The 13,452-nt window shown below is 41.6% G+C and overlaps 1 protein-coding gene across 1 annotated transcript; it reads right to left on the bottom strand.

Annotated features, from left to right (window-relative positions):
- Positions 1–392: 392 nt before the first annotated feature.
- Positions 393–1,595, bottom strand: LOC130361867 (piggyBac transposable element-derived protein 4-like). Its single transcript, XM_056565511.1, has one exon. The coding sequence runs from the start codon at positions 1,593–1,595 to the stop codon at positions 393–395; it is 1,203 nt and encodes a 400-aa protein (XP_056421486.1).
- Positions 1,596–13,452: the final 11,857 nt, after the last annotated feature.

Here is a 13,452-nt window from a genome sequence, read left to right as displayed (position 1 = left end):
TATCTGCCCATGACTTATATCTGAGCATGTTATAGAACTGACAGGCTCTCTTTAAGGGGGTATTCACACGTACAGTATCCTGTGTATATTTAAATGGGCACTCTCATTAAAACTACATTTTGCTATTGCACTGCTTAAGGTAAATAAAAAATCTTTCTAATGTACTTTTATTAACCTCCCTGGCGGTATGATTATGTCAGGAATTTTGTACCAAAAGCGGTACCATTTTTTTGCATGGAAATTTGGTTTTATGTATTGTAGGCCAGTAATTACTTACTTAAACCTGACCAAAAGTACTCTCAGATGTGATAAAGTTCGAAACATAAAATTATGAATTATAATCTAATAAATAATATAATTTTATTCAATAATGTAATAAATAATGAAATTTGTCAAACAAAGAAAATTCTGTAAACATCCTGGGTGTGGTAAATTTTGAAACATGGGACTGCACATAGACCGACATCACAATCAGGGCAATGGAACCTGGTTTCCTTTCGGATTTTTTTTCCATTTTCATCTCGCTTTGAGCAGCAAACTATGCACATCCTTGTAGGTGCTGCCTTTTTTGCTGTTGGCGGGATGTTATCCATAAAGTGACGACCAGTCAGGCGTTCTGGGTTGACAACGTCAACAGCACGACGTCCAGATCTGTTCACGGCCACTGATGGCGTTTGGTAGTTCACAAAAATCCGCTCCGCCACCTTCCAGATAAAGTCAGAATGAACAAGAGGCTTGTCACTCTTTCCTCTGTGCAGTATATAGGCATTCCAGAGGCATTGTTCCAGGAGATGCCTAAAGATTTTTTTGTAATATTTTTTTTGTTGTTTCCGCATAGTCGGATAAAATGTCATCGCCTGATCGGCTCTATCGACTCCTCCCATGGTGTTGTTGTAGTCAATCACAAGTTGTGGCTTCATGACATCTTTCCCACCTCTTGTGTGGACCATGGCAGTGGAGGTGTTATGCACTGTACTCATTAGGCACACATCTTTTTTGTCACGCCAACGCATTGCCATCATCTTTCCTTTCTGCCAGGCAACCATTTCTCCTGTTTTCAGTTTTTTCTTGGCAAACATAGATGGCAGGTCACGTCGGTTGGCCCTAACGGTTCCATATCCATCAGTCTTGTGTTTTAGCAGAAACTCGTACAGCTCAGGCGATGTGTAAAAGTTGTCCGTTGTTACACAATACCCCTGATTCAGCAATGGCTCAAGCAGTGTAAGGACTGATGACGTTGCCATCCCATAGCCGCTGTACCTGGGGTTGAATTGTGTTCCTTTACCGGTGTATATGACGGAATTCCATATATAGCCAGTGGCAGACTCGCAGAGCATATAGGATTTTATTCCAAACCGTGCTCTCTTGGATGCGATGTATTGAATCCAGCTGAGGCGTCCCTTGTAAGCCATCAGATTTTCATCAATGCTGATGTCTCTATCTGGCACATAGGCCTGCTGGAAATTTTTTAGGATCATTTGGTATACTTCCCAGATCTTCTTGAGTTTTGGCGCTGGATGAGTGGCTTCATCAAATTCCTCATTGTTGGTGAAGTGCAAATTCTTCATTATGAGGGAAAATCGGTACTCGGACATGATGGTGCCAAAAAATGGGGTTGCCAGCAATTTATTGGTAGTCCAGTACTATTTCTGCAGGGGTTTCCCCACCACCCCCTGAAGAAGTATTAGCCCCAGAAACTTCCAGATGTCCTCTTTAGTCACCGGTTCCCATTTTCTATTCCTGGAAAACTTGCTATGCAGAGTAGCGGATTGCTGCTCGTTGTAGCGATTTGTCTCCGTGACAATCTTTTCAATGACGTCATCTGTGAGAAATAATTTTAGGTACGCCAAAGGATCATTGTGCTCAACCTCTACCTTCATCCCAGGTGATCCAGTAAACGGAAATCTTGGCGGCGGTACCTCATCCATACCGCAATCAATAGGGCACCAAGTGCGCACATCACTGAGCTCGGGTGCAGAATCGTCGCTGTCGCCACTTCTCTGGTCGGTGTCAGAGTCGGATGACGAATCTTGCCACGAATCGCTATCGCTGGCGCTCAATTCTGCGAGGGGCTCTGTGTCGCTGCCGCTGTCACTCATCTGATCCAAACCCGCTTTGGAGATGCTAAAGTGACGCTTTGATGCCATGGTAAAAAAAAATTTTATTGGCAGAAATTACAGCAAAAAGGGCAGGCAGGGCAGTGTAGGATGATCTGAGGTGATACTGTTTCAAATCTGAGGTGATACAATGTAATCTGACAGGATTTCACTGTATCACCTAACTTTATGTGTGTGTGTCACTTTTATGCTTGAAACATTTGAATTACCCGCCCAGTTCCGCCCCCATGAGCCTCTGCGGCTCACAGAGACGGAACCAGGAAGTCAGACGGAGGCATCCGCCTGGGCTCTCACCGGCAATCACAGCGGGGACATCGCTGGATCGCAAGGAGAAGGTAAGGAGACTCCGCTGCCAGCTCCGATATCTACCCCTAGCGTGACTCGGGGTTACCGCTTCTGGTAGTGAAAATTAACCCAGAGTCACGCTCGGGAATACCGCTAGCCTGGTTAATAAAATGAAGTTTTATATGTTTTATTTGTGTTTAAAAAAAAGCTGCCACTAAGTGTCTCCCTACTTTTCCAGAGCAAATTTCCCCCCATCTCTTTGGACTCCTGCTGGCCTGGCAGAAGTCCAAAAGCAGGAAATGCTGAAGGGGGGGTGTGCAGCCTCTTCCAATCATAGCTCATCTCAACACTGAACTGCTCTGGGCTGTGTGTAGCAGAGTGAGGGAGGAAGTTCTCCCCTGTATGGCCTCAGATGATGTCATGCCTGCTGGGTAACGCCCCTTCCCAGTCTGTGAATCTGAGAGAGACAGAGCAGAAAATACAAAGCAATATCAAGGTAGAAATCTAACAAATAATAAAGGCAGGGGATGGTTTATTATGATGGGGACAGTGAACTGGGAAGATAATAAAATTGAACAAGATCATGACAGGTACTCTTTAATGTGCAGGATTTGAAGCTGCAGATTTGATGCTGTGTTTAATCATTTAGTTTACATTGAAATCTTCAGGTTGAAATCTGTGGCTTCAAATCCTGTGCATTAAATATGCGCAGGATAGTGTATGTGTGAATACACCCTAAAGGTTACTGGAAAAGATGCAAGCCCCTGGGATCCCCACCGAGGAAGTACACATTTCATTGTATCACTTTTTATACATCTCCTCAGATCTCAGAAGGCATGAGAAGATCAGTACATGATTGCTAAAATCCCTTAGGAATATACATTGAGGGCCAAAACACATGTTGCAGATCTGCTGCAGATTTTCAGCAGCAGAAAATGTGCAAAAAAAGCAGAAGTGGAGCCAACAGTGTTATACTTCCCCTTTAAGCTGAATCTACTTTTGCATTTGGCACATTTTATGCTGCCGAAAATCTGCGGCGTAACTGCAACGTGACTTCCTACCCTAAGTAAATAAGTCAGAACCTTATTTTCACAGTCTTCAACCATGTGAGTTGTAAATGATCAACGCAGACATCTCAGAATACCATGGGGAAGCATAAACACAGGAAATAAATACTGCATTTGTGTTTCATTATCTAAGGTAGCGCGATCATAACACAAGCACATGTGATGACAGAGCAGAGCAGTTATTCTCCCCGTGCACACAAGGTAATATTCCAGTCTTTGCTGAAACCAATCTTGGGTCAAATGAGGTGAATACGTGCACAGAAAACTTTCCTATACGATGCTTTACTTTCTCTGTTTCTGGTTTGAGTTATTGCATCTGAGCCTGGAAAAGCCAGCCTGAAATATTACTGGATTTTATTAGATGGGAATCGTATTCATGAAAAAGCACAGTGCCAACTAAGACTGAGCTGTTTAGGTAGGAGTATTTAGTGTGGAGCATGTGAATGAACGTTTTGTTTTCAGTCCGCAACACTTATGTACATCATGCTTCAGCACCAAACACAGGACCATGTAAATAAAAACATATAGTAGATTTAACACTCCATTAGCCTTTCAAAAGTTAAGCAAACCTCGGTTATAACCGCTGGGAGAGCTGTAATAGAAACAATATTGGTTGTTATCCAGCTTTTCTAGAAACAGATACAATAACCAAGGAACAGCTGCATAGAATTATTTAAAGGGGTACTCCGGTGAAAACCTTTTTTCTTTTAAATCAACTGGTGGCAGAAAGTTAAACATATTTGTAAATTACTTCTATAAAAAAAAAAATCTTAATCCTTCCAGTACTTTTTAGCTGCTGAATGCTACAGAGGAAATTTCTTTCTTTTTGGAACACTGATGACATCACGAACACAGTGCTCTCTGCTGACATCTCTGTCCATTTTAGCAACCATGCATAGCAAATGTATGCTAAGGGAAGCATGGTGGCTCAGTGGTTAGCACTGCTGCCTTGCAGTGCTGGGGACTTGGGTTCAAATCCCACTAAGGACAACAATAAATAAAGCGTTATTATTATTAAATAACGTCAGCAGAGAGAACTGTGGTCGTGATGTCATCAGAGAGCATTCCAAAAAGAAAAGAATTTCCTCTGTAGTATTCAGCAGCTAATAAGTACAGGAAAGATTAAGATTTTTTTAATAGAAGTAATTTATAAATATGTTTAACTTTCTGCCACCAGTTGATTCAAAAGAAAAAAGGTTTTCACCTGAGTACCCCTTTAAGGACAACTCAAAAGGGGGGAATTCAACATTGGTTTTCCGTTGGTTTTATTTCTCCACATTTATTACACTTCTGCAGCAGTTTTGGGCACATCTGCGCTAAATTCAACCGTTTTGTATTCTGTTGGTATATGTGGCATGTTTTCAATGGGGTAACAGTGTTGGACAGAATTATTATTCCAGACTTTTTAAAATGATACATTTTGCAACAAATTAATACATTTGGTACATCTTCCATTACAGTGAAGAAAAAATGCATATCAGAAAAGTTGAGTTAAAAATGCTTTTTTCATAACTATTATAATTCTTGAAAGGAGTTATCCAGCTTGTTTTCACTCAAAACTGATCAGTATTAGATTCCGCCCACTCCCACAAATCAGCTGTTAGAAGCTCCTATGCTCTCGTACAAGTGGCACAGCCTCTTTGATGTGTACTGCTGGTTGACCTATCAAATGATATACTTTAAAGGGGTACTCTGCCGGAAAACATCTTATCCCCCTCCAAAGGATAGGTGAATAGATGTCTAATTCCCGCCGCTGGGAACCCATGATATCTCCGCTGCAGCCCCCCAGTCATTCGATGGATGGAGCGAACTTCGCTCTGTCCTGTATTACGGATGACTAGAGCCGCCACCCCCCCCCCCACCCTCCATTTATGTCTATGGGAGGAGGCGTGACGGCTTTGTACTAGACATCATGCCCCCTCCCATAGACATGAATAGAGGGGAGTGTCATGACATCACAAACACGGAAGCTCCAAGATTCCGTGTTCCGGACAAAGATCGCAGGGGGTAAGATGTATTTCAGTGGAGTACCCCTTTAAGCAGCGACGTTACAAGGTACTACAACATTATCCCATTGAAGTGAATGGGGCAACTCTTCAGTTCCTTGCAGCACCTCTAGTAAAAATTAGGAGCCTGGAGTAGAACCCCCGTGAATCTAATACTGATCAATTTTTTACAGGCTAAATAATACATGACACAGGGAGGGTGGGGTGGCAGGAAGAGGAACGAGCTGCAGTGGAGACTCCCGGCTCATTCTCCTGATCGGCAGGGGTGTGAACACTCAGGCCCCCACCAATCAAAACTTTGTCGCTAGGACAAGTCAAAAGTTTTTCATGTGGCTGAAGCAGTTTTGGTTTTTTTGAATGGTTTAATGAATCCAGGACGGGTTTTCTTGTATCTGACTGTTGGTTTGGCTTCTGCTTTTTTTAGGTTATTTATAGAATCAATTTATCTCTGTACAGCTGCAGTGATATTGTTAAGTTTTTTAGTGTGGTCTGCGTGGGCTTGTCTTATCTTTTTATTTTTTTATAAAGTTAGCAGTTTTTGGTTGTTTTTCTGGTTTTGTTGCTAGCATTGCATTTAGTTTTCTGGCCTCTTCTGTTAGCTTGTTTCTATAGAGTTGTGTGATCCAAATATAGATGGACCCTTCTTGTTTGTTATCATGCAAGTACTACAATCCTTATCTTCTACAATCGTCATTGGTGAGTTGTTACTCTTTTATCTTGCAAGTAAAACAACCATTTGCTGAAATCATTCTGGTGAGTAGTTTATTCACTTTTGCTTTTGACGTGTTACTTGCAAGATGACTGGTTTCCTCCTATTTTTCCTATCTAATCCTTGTGGGGGAGGAAAAGAAACATAAGGAAAAGCAACATAGGAGGAAGTACTTGTCCTCATATCCCGTCCTCATATCCCGACCCCATATCTTTTTCTTTATATCCCGACCTCATTTCCCGTCTTCATATCCTGTCCTCATATCCCGACCTCATTTCCCGTCTTCATATCCTGTCCTCATATCCCGACCTCATTTCCCGTCTTCATATCCTGACCTCATATTATGTCTTCATCTCCCGCCCTCCTATCCTGTCCTCATATCTCATCCTCGTATCCTGTCTTCACCATCCGACCTCATATCTCATCCTCATATCCTGTCCTCAGGTGGGGCTTAGTTGTGATGAAGAGATTGTAATCCACAAATAGAAGGAGGTGTGGCTTTGTGGAAGTGGGAATGACTTGCAAGCCGGGCCAATGCACAAAAATGGTAGAAAATAAAAGAGGTGTGGCTTAAATCAGGGTGTGGCTTTGGGAGATGGAGTGTGGCATGCGGGAGGGATGTGGCTGGACTGACACACTCACAAGGAAATGCAGAGGTTGTGGAGTAAGGCACTGGAAGTCCTAAATACTTGCATGGGACTTAAGACAAAAAAATCCATCCTTCATGTAAGTGGGTAGGTTAGGGTTAATTTAACTATCATATATTTTTATTTGAAATAAAAGTAACATGTGTACCAAGTTTCGTCAAAATATTTCCAGTCATTTGGAAGTTATGCGGGAACATACATTTCCCATAGACTTGCATGGGTCTTTAAACGAAAACCCTGACCCTCGCAAATGGGAGTGGGTTAGGGTTAATTTACCCATCCTATGTTTGTAGTTGACATATAAGTAACATGTGTACCAAGTTTTATCAAAATATCTCCAGCTGTTTGGAAGTGATGCTGGAACATACACACATACAGTGGGGATCAAAAGTTTGAGCACCCCAGGTAAAAAATTGTATTAATGTGCAAAAAGAAGCCAAGGAAAGATGGAAAAATCTCCAAAAGGCATCAAATTACAGATTAGACATTCTTATAATATGTCAACAAAAGTTAGATTTTATTTCCATCATTCACACTTTCAAAATAACAGAAAACTAAAAAATGGCGTCTGCAAAAGTTTGGGCACCCTGCAGAATTTATAGCATGCACTGCCCGCTTTGCAAAGCTGACCTGCCAGTGTCATGGATTGTTCTCAATCATCATCTGGGAAGGCCAGGTGATGTCAATCTCAAAGGTTTTAAATGCCCAGACTCATCTGACCTTGCCCCAACAATCAGCACCATGGGTTCTTCTAAGCAGTTGTCTAGAAATCTGAAACTGAAAATAGTTGAAGCTCACAAAGCTGGAGAAGGCTATAAGAAGATAGCAAAACGTTTTCAGATGTCAATATCCTCTGTTCTGAATGTAATTAAGAAATGGTAGTCATCAGGAACAATGGAAGTTAAAGCAAGATCTGGAAGACCAAAAAAAACAGACAGAACAGCTCGCAGGATTGTGAGAAAAACAATTCAAAACCCATGTTTGACTGCACAATCCCTCCAGAAAGATCTGGCAGACACTGGAGTTGTGGTACACTATTCCACTATAAAGAGATACTTGTACAAATATGGTCTTCATGGAAGAGTCAACAGAAGAAAACCTCTTCTACGTCCTCACCACAAAAATCAGCATTTGAATTTTGCAAATTAACATATAGACAAGCCTGATGAATTTTGGAAACAAGTTCTGAGGACCGATGAGGTTAAAAATGAGAAATTTTTGGCCAGAATGAGCAAAGGTACGTTTGGAGAAGAAGGGGAACAGAATTTAATGAAAAGAACCTCTGTCCAACTGTTAAGCATGGGGGTGGATCAATCATGCTTTGGGGTTGTATTGCAGCCAGTGGCACAGGGAACATCTCACGAGTAGAAGGAAAAATTGATTCAATAAAATTTCAGCAAATTTTGGATGCTAACTTGATGCCATCTTTGAAAAAGCTAAAGTTAAAGAGAGGTTGGCTTCTACAAATGGATAATGATCCTAAACATACCTCAAAATCTACGGGGATTACATGAAGAGGGGTAAACTGAAGGTTTTGCCATGGCCTTCACAATCTCCTGACCTCAACATAATTGAAAATCTATGGATAGACCTTAAAAGAGCAGTGCGTGACAGACAGCCCAGAAATCTCAAAGAACTGGAAGACTTTTGTAAGGAAGAATGGGCAAAGATACCTCAAACAAGAATTGAATGACTCTTGGCTGGCTACATAAAGCGTTTACAAGCTGTGATACTTGCCAAAGGGGGCAGTACAAGATATTAACTCTGCAGGGTGCCCAAACTTTTGCAGACGCCATTTTTTTTGTTTTCTGTTATTAGAAAGTGTAAATGATGGAAATAAAATCTAACTTTTGTTGACATATTATAAGAGTGTCTAATCTGTAATTTGATGCCTTTTGGAGATTTTTCCATCTTTCCTTGGCTTCTTTATGCACATTAATACAAATCTTTACCTGGGGTGCCCAAATTTTTGATCCCCACTGTACATACTGTACATACATACACACATTGAATTTTATATATATTGTATATAGGTTTTCCACTGTAAGTAAAGCCCAAAGGTAAAAGTATCAAAAGGGGCATGCTCCATCAAATGCTGAAATGTTAAGGTTTTTTTTTCCCATTGAAGGATTTGCCATTACAGAGATCCAATTATATATCAGGTGTGTGTGGGGGGGATTAGCTAGGTAGAACCAGTCAAATAGCATTAAAATTGCAGTCAGAGACAGGGACACAAAAATAATGTTTAAACAGGGCTGCTTCTGTGTTTATTTGTTTTTCTTACAAAATAAATATAGCCTTCACCCTCAGGCATAAACAAAAAATTAAATTCTGCTTGTCCAGCACTATGTACAACTAAACAGACCTATTTCCTGTCTATTCGGGTGGCTTACTACCAGTCACTTAACACAACAAATGTGCTACTTATACAGATCACAATTTACTCTTTTTGAGGCTGCAAACCTCTGGACTAAAACTCTCATCAATGGTGCAGGTTCCCAAAAGCTTCACTTGCTGACTGTCTCTCACATTGTTTCAAAGTCCAGTGACGAGCTATCTTTGCACCTATGCTGATCTGGGCTAGTCTGAAAACCTAAAATGGCTTAGGAAGGGAATGAAGGGAATGTCCTTCAACCCATAAAAATCTAGGCCCGATAACAGGTTTTGTTAAAATCCTTAGCAAGCTAAGTCTAACAAGGGATTTTGCTATTTCTGGATTTTCGATATGTCACCCAGTTTTCCTTGGAAGAGGTTAATGCGCAAGCGCTGTGGTAAAATTGAGACGAACCCGCGGTGCCTGTTTAACAATAGAAGGTGGTCCCAACAGTTAGACTCCTATGATCAGCAAGTGGCAGTATGTTCTAAAAATATGCTGTCATTTTCTATAGCTAGAATATAGCTTTGTTGTTGTGTGTTTTTTTATAGCATGGTTTTTTATTTAGATTTTAGAGATCAATGATTAGATAGATATAAGAGAGACAGATAGACAGATGAAACATTGTCAGCATGGTATTCTGAACGCGACCCACTTGGCCAGTAGCCATAGCAACTCACCAGTAGTCAATTGTTCATGTAAAAAGCTTTAAAATGTACAGCTAGCGACAGAAGGATGACAGCTCAATGAGTGACATATCCTATCAGATAAAAATGGTAACAGCCTAAAAAGACTTTATCTTTATTCTATTGGCCCTGTGTAATGTGTATTATTCTTGGTTCACAGTTAACTGACTTTAAAGGTACATTTTAGATTGCATTGGACAATCACCTGGATGGTGTAGGCTTTTAAAGGGGTTGCTCGATATCAGGGCACTATGCCAGTCACTGCCATCTGCTATCAGGATAAAGGAAGCCTGCACATATTGGATTACAATGAATGATCCATTATTGCTTTAGCTTGTAGACCAAACCACAACTATCTCATGATTCTTCTTATTTCTTAAAAAAAAGTGGCCCAAGTTTTTGGACAAAATTAGGGAAATTAGAGAAGCACGTCTTCTTTTTCCCAGAAACAGCACATCTTTTGTATCTTGGACTGTATTTTGTATTCTAACCCAGCCCAATTTAAGTTAGTTAGCTCCCTTTTTAATCTTAATTCTTTTTATGCTGTGCTCAATTATTGGATCAATTCTTTATTCCTATAGTTGAAGTCAAATGTATTATGCAATTCCATAATATACAAAAATTGGTTATATAGTTTACATATGCTTTACAAATTTGGTTGTATCCTATGATTTAGTTTGAAGTATTGACTTAAATGAAGTTAAAAGAGCTAAAGCAGTTTAGTTTTCTCCTACATTTTCCTTTAGTACAGAAGCGCACTGTAACTGAAAGCATATAACTTTGTATGAGAAGGGAAACATTATTCTTGTGGCTTACCTACCCAGGGCCAGATTCATATCGGTAGACATTTATTGGTCCACTTGGTGGGGGCTTTTCCTTTTTGCGGGTGGGGGATTTTCTGTTTTTTGTTGGAACCTCTCCCAATCATTTCATAAGAAGGGAAACATATATCTATATAGTGGTCCCTAAAGTTACAATGGTCTTAGGTTTGAAAATTGTTAACACACAACAGCCACTGCCATATTCAACATACAGTACCACAGACTCTGTGGAATTGTATATGCAAAACACAGCCAATCACCATAGGAGATAAGGTGTCTGATCGCTGGGGTCCAGGCGCTGGGACCCTCCCACACACGATCTCCGTGCAGCACCTGGCTTTCTAAAAAGTATGTTTAGAATGCTGGGTTTCCGCAGTAGGAGACGTAATGTCACGCCACAACCCCTCCATTCATGTCTATTGGGAATGCCAGGTGCTGCACAGAGATCGCACGGGGTCTCAGGGGTGGGATCTTTGGATAGGGGATAAGATGTCTGGGGGCGGAGTACTCCTTTAAGTGCACTAGTGCTTCCCTACAGTAAAGTATAGGATCATGTGTAATGTATCATCTTTAACCTGGGTAGATATTCTAAAGTTTCAGAACTATTTACTTGTTTTCCATAAAGTCTCAAACTTACAATATTTTCAACCTAGAATAGTTGTCTGGGATGAAATTCATATTTTTACTTTAGAGACCAGTGATATATATATATATATATATATATATATATATATATATATATATATATTATTATTATTATTATTATTACTGACCTGTAAGAATCCATCATAATACACAAGAACACATAATACTCCTGTTTGCAAGACTCGGAAATGACGATTTAAAATCCTATCAGATGGCAACATTACAGTTCATTTTAGAATTAATAAAACATTATTTTATTCTAAGGTTTTTATAGGTAATTTTTTTTTATGATAGTTTGTTCCTCCTACTGAGTAAATATGAAAACAATAACGTCAAAATACCTGGCAACACCCCCCTTACTGGCATAAAGTTTTTTTTATATCTGTGACGGATCCATCTGCTGGTTACCCACTTGGCCCCAATTAGAACGTTGTGGTTAACTGCAGACACCTCTCCATTCCATTCGTATGGGTGGTCGTTGTTCGCCGACCACGTGGCGGCGGCCGTTTTTGGGACCCAAGGAAAAATCAGCAGTGTTCGGTACAAATTCTATGGAACTAAAAACAGACCCTTTATCTACCAAACACCACTGGAAGCTGCCGCCCGCCTTCTATTTCATCCTTTATATGTTTCAATGTGTTTTCTTGTTGTGTTCTGGGATGGCGATTGTCTCTGTCCTGGTAGATAATTGGATTTCTTCGTCCTGGGAGATAATTGGATTTCTTCGTCTTGGGAGATAATTGGATTTCTTCCCAGTTGTCTGGGGGATAGAGAGGAGGGAGGTATGGGTAAAGTTGGAAGGGCTTATGTTGAAGCCACTGCGATTGGCTACTGTCCACTATGTTTTACAGTCTTCCATCAGGTTCCCTAGGGGATTGTCCACCTGGTGGAGACCTGCATAAATACCGGGCAGGTAGCCCCATTAAATTCATTCCTGTTTGACCCTCAAGACGGAGCTGGTCTCGTTTGTGGGGGGAATTACTATTGGGACAGCGCTTTCGTTATTTCTAGCTATGGAAGGAGTTCGACTGATTTGCTGATCGGTAGCGGCCGCGTTCGTATCCTCCTGTCGGGAGTTCCATGGTCGGCTGGAACCAACCTGCGTTCCTGGAGAAGGGGATCATTCCAAGCGGCGGCTTCCTCTACCGGTCGGGGAGTGTCGTAACAATTGCCGGCAAACGGCGGGACGAATCCCAACGCCCAGAAGGTAAGCTACACATCCCAGGATGGAAATGCAGTATGGAGAATTAAGGCGGGCTACCCTTAAAGATATATTGGAACGCAGAGGACGATCAGCGAGTAATCTCAAGAAAAGAGAGATTATTGCCATATTATTGGAAATAGATGCGGCACAGGGAATGGAGAGAGCTAATTTGCCTGGCATACTGGATTTAACACCCGAGGAGGTACAATTTAACCAGGCAGTCCAGATAAGGCTGGCACACTTCGGCCCCAACCCTGCAGCAGATATTGTAGTGCAGGTGCAAGCAGCAGTAGCAGCACAGGAGGCACCCCAGGGAAGAGGGGCCGCAGCAGCAGAGGTACCCAATAACAATATTGGAAGAAAGGAGGTACCCTTTGCGGCATTTAAAAATTTTGTTCAATTAGAAGGAGAGATTGACGAGTTCCTGGCTGATTTTGAAGGTACCCGCAGAAGAATGGGTCACCATCCTCTCTGGGAAGTTATCCGGCCGGGCCAGTGAGGCGTTTCGGGCCAACCCAGAGGAGGAAATTACAAGTTACCGGGCAGTAAAGGATGCCCTTTTGGCCAGATACGCTGTAACCTCTGAGGTGTACCGGCGGCGATTCCGGGACACTAACAAACAAGCTGGTGATTCCTATGTGGAGTGGGCATGCAGACTACACCGCACCGCAGCCCACTGGATGGCAGGGTGCCAAGCGGTAACTGGGGAAGAGGTGCTACAAGTGTTTTTGTTGGAGCACTGCTTTGATCGTTTACCTGCAGGAGTCCGAGAGTGGGTTAGGGACCGCAAACCCGATACCTTACCCAAAGCTGCTTGTCTGGCTGATGAGTACACAGATGCACGGAAGCTGGACCAGGCAACAACCAAGGTCCCTACCCAAGTGGAGTACA

The sequence above is a fragment of the Hyla sarda genome, chromosome 1, assembly GCF_029499605.1.
Source record: "Hyla sarda isolate aHylSar1 chromosome 1, aHylSar1.hap1, whole genome shotgun sequence".
Taxonomy (NCBI): domain Eukaryota; kingdom Metazoa; phylum Chordata; class Amphibia; order Anura; family Hylidae; genus Hyla; species Hyla sarda.
This window is presented reverse-complemented; position numbering and strand designations above follow the sequence as displayed.

What these genes read in the sequence shown, in the direction of transcription:
- LOC130361867 (XM_056565511.1), bottom strand. Translation starts at nt 1,595, where the DNA reads ATGTCCGAGTACCGATTTTCCCTCATAATGAAGAATTTGCACTTCACC.